Below are 14,222 nucleotides of genomic sequence, written 5' to 3'. Positions count from 1 at the left end.
GTATTAATATCCCCATTACTGTCCCCCAAATTGAAGTTTCTTGTAATAAATGGCCAGGAAAATGAAAAATTAAACCCATTTAAGTAAAATGAAATAAACTGATAAATAAACCTGGGACAAGGAAATGTGGGAGGAAAAAAGTACTTTTTAAAGAGTAGTACGTATTCTAGCTCATCAGAGGAAACAGATTTTCTTACCATCAAACGCTAAGATGAATGTATTTTCATGCCTTTATTTAAAAGACACCGAATAATATAATGGAAAGTGTCCACAACTGTAGTCTTATAATTAAAGCAGATAAACATAAATCCTACCTCCAACCATTAATACCAACTTGTCTCTTACTTTACTTGCCAGACTCTGTCAGAGAAGACCAAGTCTTCCCCATGAACCCTCCCAAATATGACAAGGTTGAGGACATGGTCGTGATGACCCACCTGCACGAGCCAGCAGTGCTGTACAACCTCAAAGAGCGTTACGCAGCCTGGATGATCTGTGTGAGCGCCCTTCAACCTCTCTTTATTCCACCTATCTCTCCAAGTAAAAACAAATCCCACACGTTGAATATTCTGATTTTCTCAGACCTGCTCGGGCCTCTTCTGTGTCACCGTCAACCCCTACAAGTGGCTGCCGGTGTACAACCCCGAGGTGGGGGCTGCCTACCAAGGCAAAAAGCGCCAGGAGGCCCCGCCCCGCATCTTCTCCGTCTCTGACAACGCCTATCAGTTCATGATGACTGGTGAGTGAGTGATGCATCTATTTACAGAAATGTGGAAATAAAATCTTTAACGAACAAACAGACTTTGGGCTTTGATTACAATAACACATTGCAGCCACATGGGGCTTCACTGCTTTCAAGAAGCTTTCAGAGCTGTAATATCACATATTCTTCCCTGCAGCCATTCTATAGATGAGTAAAGTGAAGCTCACTGAATTCATTGACCTACCCAAGCTAACCCAGCTGGTAGCCAGAAGCCTAGTTGAAATAATTAGTAGACCTCTGTAAACATATTTGTTGTTGCTTTCTCACATTTTTTACTTTCTGATTTGGACAGAAAAAAAGTTCAAGTAGATTTTTTAAAAATATCCACATCCACAGCAATCAAGGAAAATAGTTACCAGCCATAGCGGGAAAGCTTTGTGAATTCTTTATCTTTAAAAGACACAGCTAATATCACTAGCCTTTGGGGTAGAACAGGAGTAAAGAAACAGCTATGACTTTCCTCTCAAAGATTTTGAAGCATTTTCCTACAAGAATAGAAGAAAATAGAAATCCCTCTTTCTTTGAAAATACTTTTTTTTAAGATTTTTTTTTTTGACGTGGACCATTTTTTTTTAAGTCTTTATTGAATTTGTCACAATATTGCTTCTGTTTTATGTTTTGGTTTTTTGGCTGCGAGGCACATGGGATCTTAGCTCCCTGACCAGGGATCAAATCTGCAACCCCTGCATTGGAAGGCAAAGTCTTAACTACTGGACCACCAGGGAAGTCCCGAAAATATTTTTTAAAAATTATATCAAAGTCTGTTATTCCTGTCTTATCAAAGCATAAACAAATGGCTTTGATGCGAACTGTAGGCCCAAATACAGCATGGAAACCTTTTATCGGCACACACCAAATGTGTTGCCTTTGGAAATATTCTAAATTCCTGAGTTTCCTGTTCTTCCATGAGATATTAGAAACTGGAGAAGATTTTGTTCCTTTTTGTTTTTTTTATTTGATTGTTTGTTTTTTTGCACTGTTTTTAAATTGTCTTTTAAAGGAGAAGAGGGTGGAGAAAGGGATAAAATAGGAATCTTCCATTACAAATTGGCCAGCAGTTCTACAAGGATATCATGCCAGGAAACTGCTGTTTAGTTGTCAGCAGAAGCTAGCTACCTTCCAGAAATTATCCAAATGTGGGCTCATTCCAGAGGTTTTAACACTTAACAGTTGCATTTACACTGCTCTGTACACCACCACCCCTACAGAGGTCCCCACTCCCCCAAGTTTTGGGGCTGCTCCAAATTCAAGATTACTTATCTCCAAACATGATTTTTGTATAAAAACCACCCCAAACTGTGGCATTTGACGAGGTTAGAGACTAGAACATTGTTTTCTTATCTATGCTCCCACTAGATGTGATATGCTCTTTCTTGTATTTTCTTCTATTGGAAAAAGAAATCAATCTGAACATGTTCCAAAATCTGTCTCTACTTCCCTGAATAGAGCTTTGAAGTTCTCTAAAGTCTATATCCACATCTAAATAGCACCCAAATTAGCATCTATTTCTCTGAATAGATTTTTTTAGATTTGAGAATGCTCTAAAATCTGTATCAGTATAGAATTAAAGATTTAACAAATCAGAAAATTGGTATATATCCAACATATCAGTCATATAACTAGTGACAATTTTTATTTTTATTACTTAGAAACGTGTATAAAATAAAAAGGAAAATAAAAGTAAATGAACGCCAACATTTACAGTTCCAGATCCCTTCTTTTTTTAGTATTACCAGCTGTCAAATTCATATGAAAAACCAGGAGGAGGCCAGGTAGCAGAAAAATATATAAACTGGAAGTCAAATAGACCTAAACATCTTGATAAGCTATGTAACTATTGGAAAAGTCACTTATTTGTCTCTGGGTTTGTTTCTTCATCTGTTAAATGAAACTTCAGAATTGTAGGATTCTTACTGAAGTAGTTACAGATGAAATTATATGATGCCTGGAATTTTCTTTAAAATAACCAAGTGAGTTTAGGATGGGTGTACAGGTTATACAAAGTTGGCCAAATAATAACTGTTGAAACTGTATGATGGGTACATAGGAGCTCTTTATACATTATTGCCTCTACCTCTGTATACGTTTGAAACTTCCCATAGGTTTTAAAATTCATAATATTTTAAGAAGAAACAGATGATTCTTTGCCTCTCATTTTCATAAGTTTTACTCCAAGAGGCAAGTACTATCTGGGAGCTACACACAAAACCAAGATCACAGGCAACATCTTCAAAATGTTAAAAAGGATAAACTGATTAATCTTTACAGAGTCAATAATCTTTGTACTGAATGTGTACTATCTTTAAAAACTGATGGTCTTGATTTCTTTTTTACAGAACGTGAGAACCAGTCCATCCTGATCACGTATGTGATTTTTTTCTTCTTCTCCGGTTTGTGATGATCGTCTTAGATGTTGACAATGTGAGCTGTAGTTCTGATCTCTTCTCTGGTTTCTCTTTGACAGTGGAGAATCTGGGGCAGGAAAGACTGTGAACACGAAGCGTGTGATCCAGTACTTTGCAACAATTGCAGTTACTGGAGAGAAGAAGAAGGAGGAAACTGGCAAAATGCAAGTGGGTCTGACTGGCGTGTCAGAATCAAGACTGGCAGGGCGTGCAGGAAGCCCCAGATGTGAGGACTGTTCTTGCCTCTGCAGGGGACTCTGGAAGATCAAATCATCAGTGCCAACCCCCTGCTGGAGGCTTTTGGCAACGCCAAGACTGTGAGGAATGACAACTCCTCTAGCTTTGTGAGTCTCTGGGTCACAGAAGGGTGTTCTCAGGTCTTAAATGCCCGAAAAGGCATGTCTGAGTTATTAACTCAACCTCTTGTTACTCGTGTGCTAACAGTTTTGTATATAACATCATCTTTTTCACTTGCAAGGGTAAATTCATCAGGATCCACTTCGGTACCACAGGGAAACTGGCTTCTGCTGATATTGAAACATGTGAGTAACAGGACCATTGAAAATCAAACAGAGAAACAAGTGATGTCATTTGCAGGGATATTTTGCAACACTTGTTGAGCACTGAGCCTGCTGGCGGTGTTGCCCGTGAGCTAATGCCAAACTTATCCATAATCGCTGCGTGCTCTATTTACCTCAGTCTCAGACTGATGGCTCTATAACACATTCTGCAATTCCTGCCTCAGAAGCAACTATGACATTTTCTCCAGGAAAAACAGTAGGACTATCTATGGACTCCTATGAGTTATCTATAGGCTTACAATACATTTCTGTGATTTGCTCTTTTTTTTTTTTAATTAATTAATTTATTTATTTATGGCTGTGTTGGGTCTTCGTTTCCGTGCGAGGGCTTTCTCTAGTTGCGGCAAGTGGGGGCCACTCTTCATCGCGGTGCGCGGGCCTCTCACTATCGCGGCCTCTCTTGTTGCGGAGCACAGGCTCCAGATGCGCAGGCTCAGTAATTGTGGCTCAAGGGCCTAGTTTCTCCGCGGCATGTGGGATCTTCCCAGACCAGGGCTCGAACCCGTGTCTCCTGCACTGGCGGGCGGATTCTTAACCCCTGCACCACCAGGGAAGCCCCCTGTGATTTGCTCTTGATCTGAACTTTTTTTTTTTTTTAAATAAATTTATTTATTTATTTATTTATTTTTGGCTGTGTTGGGCCTTCGTTTCTGTGCAAGGGCTTTCTCTAGTTGCGGCGAGCGGGGGCCACTCTTCATCGTGGTGCGCAGGCCTCTCACTATCGCGGCCTCTCTTGTTGCGGAGCACAGGCTCCAGAGGCGCAGGCTCAGTAGTTGTGGCTCACGGGCCCAGTTGCTCCACGGCATATGGGATCTTCCCAGGCCAGGGCTCGAACCCGTGTCCCCTGCATTGGCAGGTGGATTCTCAACCACTGCACCACCAGGGAAGCCCAATCTGAGCTTTGGTAGGTGTTTCCAAGGTAAGTCCCTCACCAAAGAATCTAAGGTGATCTGAGGATGGAGGGGATATTAAGGATCAACTATAATACAGAGGTCGCAGGTCATCCATATGCAAAGTTGATTTTTACTAGAGCATGCATACTTCACTCTCTGCTCTTAGATGGTGAGAACCTTGGGTAATTGCCATACGTATTTGGAATTCTTACGTGTAGTACCAACAGGATCCATCATCACGTTGAAATCTCAATGGAGCCGAACGTCATGTCCCCAATTTTAGCCAAAGACACTGCAGTTCATTTAATATCTCAGCAGCATTGATATTTTTTTCTAATTCAATGTCTATTTCCCTCTCTTTCCAGATCTTCTAGAAAAGTCTAGAGTTACTTTCCAGTTAAAGGCAGAAAGAAGCTACCATATTTTTTATCAGATCACTTCCAATAAGAAGGCAGATCTGATTGGTAAGGATGAACTTAAGTTCACAGACAAAAGTTAATATTTTTGTTAACAACTTCTAATGTAAAACATACACCCTGAATTCTATGTATCCAGAAATGAACCTGATCACCACCAACCCATATGACTATGCCTTCGTCAGTCAAGGGGAGATCACAGTCACTAGCATTGATGACCAAGAAGAGCTAATGGCCACTGATGTAAGACACACACTCACTTTTTAAAAATCCATTATGTATGGAAATGACAATAGCAACCACACTATAAGTGTGGTTACCTTAGAATATAGAGTAAATTCTCCAAAATATGTTAAGTCTCTTCTGCCCTAACTTTGTCCTGTCATTTCTCCTGGCAGAGTGCCATTGACATCCGGGGCTTTACTCCTGAGGAGAAAGTGTCCATCTACAAGATCACAGGGGCTGTGATGCATTATGGAAACATGAAATTCAAGCAAAAGCAGCGTGAGGAGCAAGCGGAGCCAGATGGCACCGAAGGTACCAAATGAACCTCCATCTGGGTTTAAATTAGAGAATATGGCAAGAAAAAAAAAAGGTTATTCTAAACTCACATTTCCTTTGTAGCTGGACTTCTGAGGGGCAGGTACACATTTACACACACTGCATGCTTTCCTCACCCCCTTTCCCTCCTCACATCTCCATATCTCCATCTTTCTATGCAGCCCAAATGAACCCTAATAGCCACTTGCAAGGATACATCTAAAAAGCACAACCTGGGGCCAGATCATTAGAGAGGGAATGAGACAGAACCATGAGCTTGCTTTGCCTTAGCAATGGCGAGAAGGTATATAGGATAACTTGGCATATTGGTCTATTTCAGTACCAGCTGGGTAAACCTAGTGGAGGGATACAGGGTCTCGCCCAAACACAGAGCTGGGGTTGGAGGACATCTGTGCACATGTGTGTGTGTGTTGTCTACATTTAACCTTCAGACAATCTAGGTAACAAGTAAGATAAAAAAGAAACTGAGAAAGAAAAATCATATACTCTATGTATGGAAAGAACATGGAACTTACAGGATCTACCACGGAAGCTAAAGTTATCTGCTCCTTTAAGCCTTTCCTGACCACCCTGGCTCAACATTCTCTCTCCCTCATTTACATCATAGCCACTGACAAAATTTTTGAAGGGGACTCTGTAGGAATCACGCACTAAAATTTAATCCTCACATTTTCAGATAAAGAAACTAATTCGTTGAGGTTAAATTGGGAGGAGCTAAATTGAGATAAGGTGTATTTATCTTACCTTCCACCCCCACCTACTGTGTCTTAAGAGCAGGGACTCTGGCTTTTGTGTTACATAAATTATTTCCATAAACACTGGACATATTTTTATTGTTGTTAAATTTCTCAGGAGTTGCTTGCAACAAATCACCAAAGGCCAGTGTAACTGACTGACCATTTATTAGCAAGTACATGCTCTAATATACAGAGAGCCTCACCTGGTCTTCTATAGAATTATTTAAAGCTTTTTATTTATATAATAACGAAAATGGATGGAGGAAAATGGAAAGACTACCTTGAAGAAGTATCTGCTGTTAAACAACATTCCTTGAATTGTGTCTCTGCAGTTGCTGACAAAGCTGCCTATCTCCAGGGTCTGAACTCTGCTGATCTACTCAAAGCCCTTTGCTATCCCAGGGTCAAGGTCGGCAATGAATACGTCACCAAAGGCCAGACTGTGCAGCAGGTAAGCGCACAACCTCAATGAATCACACACATCCCAGGCCTTTCATAGTGCCAACAAACATTACTCTGTCTAGGAAGGTGTACAATGCAGTGGGCGCTCTGGCCAAAGCCATCTACGAGAAGATGTTCCTGTGGATGGTCACCCGCATCAACCAGCAGCTGGACACCAAGCAGCCCAGGCAGTTTTTCATCGGGGTCTTGGACATTGCTGGCTTTGAGATCTTTGATGTGAGTTTATCTTCATATTAATAAAAAGTGGGAGAAAGGCAATTTGGGTTTTGATATACTGAGTATTATTATTCATTTACACTTGTAGTGTCTACATTGCTCTCTCCAGCATGGCACCTAGAACGAAACAGCTAGGAGGTAACTGGATAATAACAGAAGTAATAATAATAGCTAACATTTATCACGAAGCCTGTATTTCTGGCTTCTCTACTAAGCACTTCAAAATCTTACCTCATTTAATCTTCACAACAACCCATGAAGGAGTAACTAATATTACTTCTAATTACATGTGGAGAAACAGATGCAAGAAAATCAAAACACTTGCTAAAGATCCTCCAGCCATATAAGGCAAAGCCACGACAGGAACCTGGCTATGTAACGTTTGGTCCATACACAAGGTACCTCCCATGGAGGAGAAACGGCCTAGAGGTAGAAGCGTAGTGACAGTTCATAGTCTTCCCTCTTCCAGATTCATCTGACACACACCATTTCCCCTCTGGGGCATCAGCTTTATCATCTATAAAATGAGGGTGTCAATTATTATAAAGACTCCATCAGATCTTCAATTTCTATACCACATCAGGTCCCCACTTTCACAGACCTGACAATGAGGATTTACCAAATGTTTGATATGAATAGAAGAGCAATTAGCCTATTAATTTCACTCTGCACATCAACTAAAGGTCTTAAGAAAAGCTTTCCTTAATAAGGTGACGCCAAAAGTGAAAATGTGACCTTTATCTTGAATGGGGGGGGGGTAAAAGAAGTGAGGCTTTGTAATGAATTACTTTCACCCTTAAATCTGAACCATAACTCATAGGATCATGGTTATACTTTTAATGCACATTTTTGCCCATGCAATCTTCAGAGGTGGAAAGAGGTAGATTCTACCAGAACTCTTGCTGTGTGATTGACAGCTGTGCCTTTAAATAATGCTCAGAAATCATGAAAAGGGTTCATGTCAAAAATGATTATTTTTTCCCTGGGATTTCTGAAGAGACAACAATCAGTTTAAACTTTATTTCGTTATTGTATTCCACATATTTTCAATAAAAGATTTTTCAGTAATGAATTCTACTGCTATAAAAATCCACTTAATGTTGGAAATTTGGTTTTGTGCAGTTCAACACCCTGGAGCAGCTGTGCATCAACTTCACCAACGAGAAACTGCAACAGTGTTTCAACCACCACATGTTCGTGCTGGAGCAGGAGGAGTACAAGAAGGAGGGCATCGAGTGGGAGTTCATCGACTTCGGGATGGACCTGGCCGCCTGCATTGAGCTCATCGAGAAGGTCTGTTTGACTTCTAAAGGACACCTGAACTGAAAGGATAACTTTCCCAAGTGCCTTAAGCAACTCCAGAATGTATTACTGTAATCTTAAATAGACTGATATCAGAACAAGTTAGAAAATTACTTTAGAAATGACTTTCTCTTTTCAACTTTTACGTAAGAAGAATCAGAGAGTGTTTACCTTCATTTTGTCGTAACAAGTTCTGTTCTAACACTGACTCAGATCCAAGTTTAAAGCAGCATCTCTATGAGATGGTCTGCTTCACTAGAAGAACTACCTCATTTGTTCTAAATCTATCTCCACTATGATCCAAGATGTCAACAATAGAAATCACTATTTTCTAAATCAAAATTAATGCACAGGTCACACAGCTAGGGCTTACATCAAAGGTAACCTGTTTGGAAGTCAAGAGTCAAATTGCTATGCTTCTTCATAATCTATCTTTAAGGGATTAAATGCACAAAATGTCTTAAATAAGGTTTGCATTATTTATACCATTAAGTTATTGCATATAAAGTAAACATCATTCTAAGTCAGTAAGTCCTTTTCATAGAAAAATGAAACTCTGACAATAGATTAATTCACCAAACAGGGGGAAATGTGGTAATCACATAATCACAGAACATTTTAATAAGTCGCCCCCACTTATGCAGTGCTGACATTTGGAGTTTATATCCAGCTATTCTTTTAATTGAAAATAATGCTATGGATTGAATGTGAGAAAGAATGGTGGAAAAGTCATTCTAGTGATAACAAAAGGACCTCTTTGAGCTATGACCCTGGTTTACTTTATAAATATATTTAATTAGGAGTGCTCATAATTCAATCAAACGACAGCCACTATGTCTATATCTTTTGAGACCAGATAGGTTGACACCAATGTCTACTTTTCTGAATTCAGCCACTGGGTATCTTCTCCATCCTGGAAGAGGAGTGCATGTTCCCCAAGGTCACAGACACCTCCTTCAAGAACAAGCTGTATGACCAGCACCTGGGCAAGTGTGCCAACTTCCAGAAGCCCAAAGTGGTCAAGGGCAGGGCCGAGGCCCACTTCTCGCTGGTTCACTACGCGGGCACCGTGGATTACAACATCGCCGGCTGGCTGGACAAGAACAAGGACCCCCTGAATGGCAGTGTGGTTGGGCTGTACCAGACGTCTGCAGTGAAGACTCTGGCCAGTCTCTTTTCCACATATGCTAGTGCTGAAGCTGGTACTTTCTGTGCCCCTGATCTAAATTAACCTCTCCCCACAGAACGTTCACATACCATTCCAGCCTCTGGGACTCTACTTTCGTTGATGGGTTTTCTTTTTATCTTAGACAGTGGCGCAAAGAAAGGTGCTAAGAAGAAGGGCTCTTCTTTCCAGACTGTGTTAGCCCTTTTCAGGGTGAAGTACAAATTTCATTCGAAAAATCTGTTCAGTTTCTATGACTTATCATAATTAGGATAAGAATAAAGGATTTAGAATAAATTAGGAGGGAATGGAATGTTAACAGGAATTACTTCAAATATTCCTTCTTGTCAGGGTACAGCCAAAGCAATACTCCTCCTGTAGGGCTGAATGTTTTACCTCTTATTCCTTATTATGCTCATCTAATGTATTCAGGAATTCCAAAATGCCCTTCGAAGCTTTCTCGCTATATAATAAGGCCGATTTTTAAGGAAGCACAGCTGGACTTCAAAGGTCTCCCTGTGGAAAGCCGTATCTTTATTCCACTAATGTTGCCCTTTGACAATGTTCCTGAGTTCCCCTTTGAGAATTGAGCCTGAGACACACCCTTTAGGACATCCTTCCACCAAATCACATCTTTGTCCTCTGAGGTGGATTTAATTTTTTGTAATAGCTGAAAATTATCTAAAGCCAAACCTAGTGATTTAGATTGATGATTAAGATAGAAAAATCTCTCTTAAGAATAACAGTAATAATAACATTACTACAAATAATGTGATTCTCTTAGATGGCTTAAAAACTGGCTCTTCTAAAGGGGAACATATGGAGCATCTGGTCTAATGGTTGCTTTGTCAGGATTTCTATGGCTAAGTCTCGTTCTTTTTAAAACTAAAATGCAGATACTATGTATGACCTAAACAAGAAAACAGCCCTGTTCTTTTTTTCTCACTACCAATTTGCATTATTTCACCAAATATGCCCTTGTTTCATCAACTTATCCTTGTACATAATTGCAAGATTAGAAACTCACATTACTCACTTTATTTCCTAATAGTTAACTGAGATATGAAAAATAAAGCACCTCTGCCTTCTCAACGAATATACCTAAGAAATACTGAGAAATAGCTACTTGCTAGTTTTCTGTGGTGGAGTAAAACACCACTGTCTGTCATAATCAGTTACTCTATTTCTGGAATAACTCCCCCCATATGCTTCAGACTGTGATCATTCTCAGGTACCCAAGATCCACTCACACAAGGTCATGTAGTCTTATGATTTTAGACTCTTCCAAAAACAAAAACCAAAAAACAAGAGGTTACAGGTCCCAGGGAATAATACACTCAAGGAAGGAATGGCAAACATTGGACAGTGGCTAACCTAGGTTACCACTGTAAACTACTACTGTGAAAAATATTAGCACAGAGAGAGATGAAAGAGGCCTTAGAGGTAATCTCAACTATTTTCAGATGAGGCCCAGAAAGAGAAACGGGATTTTATAGAGTCAAGGAGCTCATTAGTGGCAAAGCGAGACTGTAGTCTTTTGTCTTCTGATTCCCGGTCAAGAATACTTGCTGTGTGTCAAGGCTACTGAATTTGCAGTTTGTTTACAGGATAGATCCTAGGTGTCATAAATGAATACCAGGGAGAGCTGCATTTCTTCCCAGCACTTTAGCCTTTCAGTTATTTGGCAGGCTAGAACTCTTGAGACCTTTAAAACACAGAACAACTGAAGCCTCATAGACTTTTACCTAATATAGTTAAGAAAGTGCCTAGGTTCGTTCCATATAATTACCAAAAAAGGCAATCTGAAATAGAACTTTCTCATCAAGTCCCTTCTACCTGGTTTTCTAGGAATATTTAAATAAACTGATGGCCAATCTGAGGAGCACACACCCTCACTTCGTACGGTGTATCATTCCCAACGAAACTAAACTCCTGGTAAGATCTAAGAGCATGAAATAATCAAACAGGCACAAGTTTGAAAATTCAGTGCCCAGTAGTAAGTACTCTGATTTATTTTTAGGCGCCATGGAGCATGATCTTGTCCTGCACCAGCTGAGGTGCAACGGTGTGCTGGAGGCCATCCGCATTGGCAGGAAGGGGTTCCCAAGCCGAATCTTATATGGGGATTTTAAACAAAGGCCAGTCTCCCTCTGTCATATTTCACTGAATGCTGTGACTAATTAATCATTTTCACTGTTGTCCTCTGTTCATTGTTTTTATGTATCCTGCTTCATCAATACTACGAAATTAAGTCAAATAATATAGTCTTGTGGTGCAAGAACAGAATACAGGCTAGAGAAGGTGGCATTTCTTAAAAATAGGACGGAAGCATGCATTAGCTTGTGGAAAAATCATATTGTTTCACTACCTGAACCTAAAAGGACAGCTGGATTTTCTACTTTTGCTTTTTCTCTTTTTACTGACTTTTTTTGGTGTCGTTTCGTTTTCATATATGATCACACCTTCCTAATCATTCTACTTTTCTTCGACTGAACAGATACAGAGCTTTAAATGCAAGTGCTATTCCAGATGGACAGTTCATTGACAGCAAGAAGGCTTCTGAGAAACTTCTTGCCTCTACTGATATTGATCACACCCAGTACAAATTTGGACGTACAGAGGTATGGCTATTACTTACACCTGATCCAAGTCCTCTGCCATGGCTGTATCTCCTGTAGTCTGGCGATGATTTGGAACTTTCCCTCTCTCCAGGTTTTCTTCAAAGCTGGCCTGCTGGGTCTTCTGGAAGAAATGAGAGATGAAAAGTTGGTCCAGCTTATAACAAGAACTCAAGCCATCTGTAGGGGATTCCTAATGAGGGTAGAATATCAGAAGATGTTGCAAAGGAGGTAACCATGCAGAGGATAAGGACTGTAAGGTCTCTTAGAGACTTTACATCGGTCTTCCTTACTCAGTAACTCTTTCATTTTGTGGTTAACATGCACTTCTCACCCAGTTCGGAACTCACTCTTACAACACATCAGCCTCTGCTTAACCCCTCACACTGGGATTCCCTTCAAAACTTCTCTCCTCCCTCAGTTTCTCCCTTTCACTCATCTCACATACAGCAGCAGGAATCATTTGCAGTAAGCACTATTTTCATCATGCCATATCTGTTTGCGGTTCCCCACGGTCTCCCACATCAAATCCAAGTTGCCTGTGTGTCTGTCAAGGCCACTCTCTATTCCCTACCTCATCTATCATCTCCCACCGCACAGCCTTTTCCAGCCAGGCTAAACAATTTGCTTATCTCCTTCTCTCTTGTTTGTACAAGCCCTCCCCTCTCAGCCTAATTTATCTCTTTACCAATTCAAGACTTCCATTTCCGCTTCCTCTAATTAACCTCATCCAACCCATCCACCCAGCACTACTGCATTCCCTGTCCTTACACACACGTTTTGCATTCATTTTGCTCATCTGTACTTATTTACGTCTGTGGTGTAAGTCTTCCCAAGTCTTTTCCATGTGTCAACATTATGGTTTATGTCATGATATCTGCCTTCTCAGAGATATGGTTCTTATAAATTGGACCTACAGAAATAGAATCTCCATTTTAACAAGCTTGAAGAGGCACACACATTGTTATAAGGCAGGTAAACCTTGCCAGTCTATTGCTACAGTGTGCAGGAATATCTTTTATTACTATTTTAAAATGTTATTTAAATAAAACAAATTTTGTAGCTAAATGCTCTTCAGACATTAACAATCTAACTGAGCAGGTAAGAAGTAGGCATTTGAAAGGACTTGAGAAAAGCCAGTCTATTATGTGAAGAAACTAACAAAAGTTGTTTATGGAGTAGATAATTCGGCAGCAATTAAAATAAGAGGAGAGGTTTCAAAGAAAACAGGATAAACCATAAGCTCAATTTAGGTGGGCAATTAGGAAAGCAAGCCATGCCCTTTCACAGGTCACGTCAGTGTGCCGAAGGCCAAGCAGCACAATTAACTTACACCTGCCACACCCACTCCCAAGTCACTAATATTGTGATTTCTCAAATGTTCTTAAAATGGTACGTGTTGCTCATATATACAAAGTATTCTTCCTCTAAAGTCAGCTTCTTTGCTAATGTGACAGGGACTTGAGAACACACAATCGTTCAGTATGAGCAGTGCACATTAGCAGAGTGGTCATACTGAGGACCGCTCTGAGTGTGAGGGCGTGTGTGTGTGTGTGTCCTGCATATAAAATATACAGAATTTGACACATCATTTACATGTGGGGGGGGGTCATTAAAAGGGGAGTTTGTATGTAAAAAAAATAATACTAACAATAACATTGTCTCTAATGGATCAATCTACACTGATACTTTTCGGTCATTTCAGAGAAGTCCTTTTCTGCATCCAGTATAATGTACATGCCTTCATGAACGTCAAGCACTGGCCCTGGATGAAACTCTTCTTCAAGATCAAGCCCCTGCTGAAGAGTGCGAAGACAGAGAAGGAGATGGCCACCATGAAGGAAGAGTTCCAGAAAACCAAAGATGAACTTGCCAAGTCAGAGGCAAAAAGAAAGGAAATCAACCACCTGCATCAGTGTGACGGAAAATGGACTTCGTGGAAGTCATTGCTGATGGAAACTGAATACTTTAGGGGATGTAATATAATCCTCTTCTAGTCTGCTCTACAAAATCTTCAGTAAAGCCTGCATTGCTCACTTATGTTTTTTGTGCTAGTGGATTATTTGCCAAGGTCTGTGTCAAGGTTGATACAGATTGAAGCAT

At 40.2% G+C, this 14,222-nt stretch overlaps 2 protein-coding genes across 2 annotated transcripts; both read left to right on the top strand.

The window, feature by feature from the left end:
* Positions 1 to 377: 377 nt before the first annotated feature.
* Positions 378 to 5,016, top strand: LOC309653937 (myosin-2-like; the record flags this gene model as incomplete). Its single annotated transcript, XM_082478668.1, has 6 exons — positions 378 to 497; positions 583 to 739; positions 3,100 to 3,127; positions 3,228 to 3,336; positions 3,420 to 3,512; positions 5,008 to 5,016. The coding sequence occupies exons 1-6, from the start codon at positions 387 to 389 to the stop codon at positions 5,014 to 5,016; spliced, it is 507 nt and encodes a 168-aa protein (XP_082334794.1). The 5' UTR covers positions 378 to 386.
* A 183-nt stretch (positions 5,017 to 5,199) lies between these two features.
* LOC309653936 (myosin-8-like) lies at positions 5,200 to 14,116 on the top strand (the record flags this gene model as incomplete). The annotated part of the gene is made up of 7 exons (XM_082478667.1): positions 5,200 to 5,301; positions 5,457 to 5,595; positions 6,689 to 6,807; positions 6,885 to 7,034; positions 8,157 to 8,327; positions 9,229 to 9,473; positions 13,825 to 14,116. 7 exons carry the CDS (start codon positions 5,200 to 5,202, stop codon positions 14,114 to 14,116), a joined length of 1,218 nt encoding a protein of 405 aa, XP_082334793.1.
* Between the last annotated feature and the right edge of the window lie 106 nt (positions 14,117 to 14,222).

Source organism: Balaenoptera physalus (genome assembly GCF_965194825.1).
Source record: "Balaenoptera physalus genome assembly, contig: HAP1_SCAFFOLD_1517, whole genome shotgun sequence".
Classification (NCBI taxonomy): domain Eukaryota; kingdom Metazoa; phylum Chordata; class Mammalia; order Artiodactyla; family Balaenopteridae; genus Balaenoptera; species Balaenoptera physalus.
The sequence above is the reverse complement of the archived record's forward strand: the minus strand, read 5'-3'. Positions and strand labels throughout refer to the sequence as shown.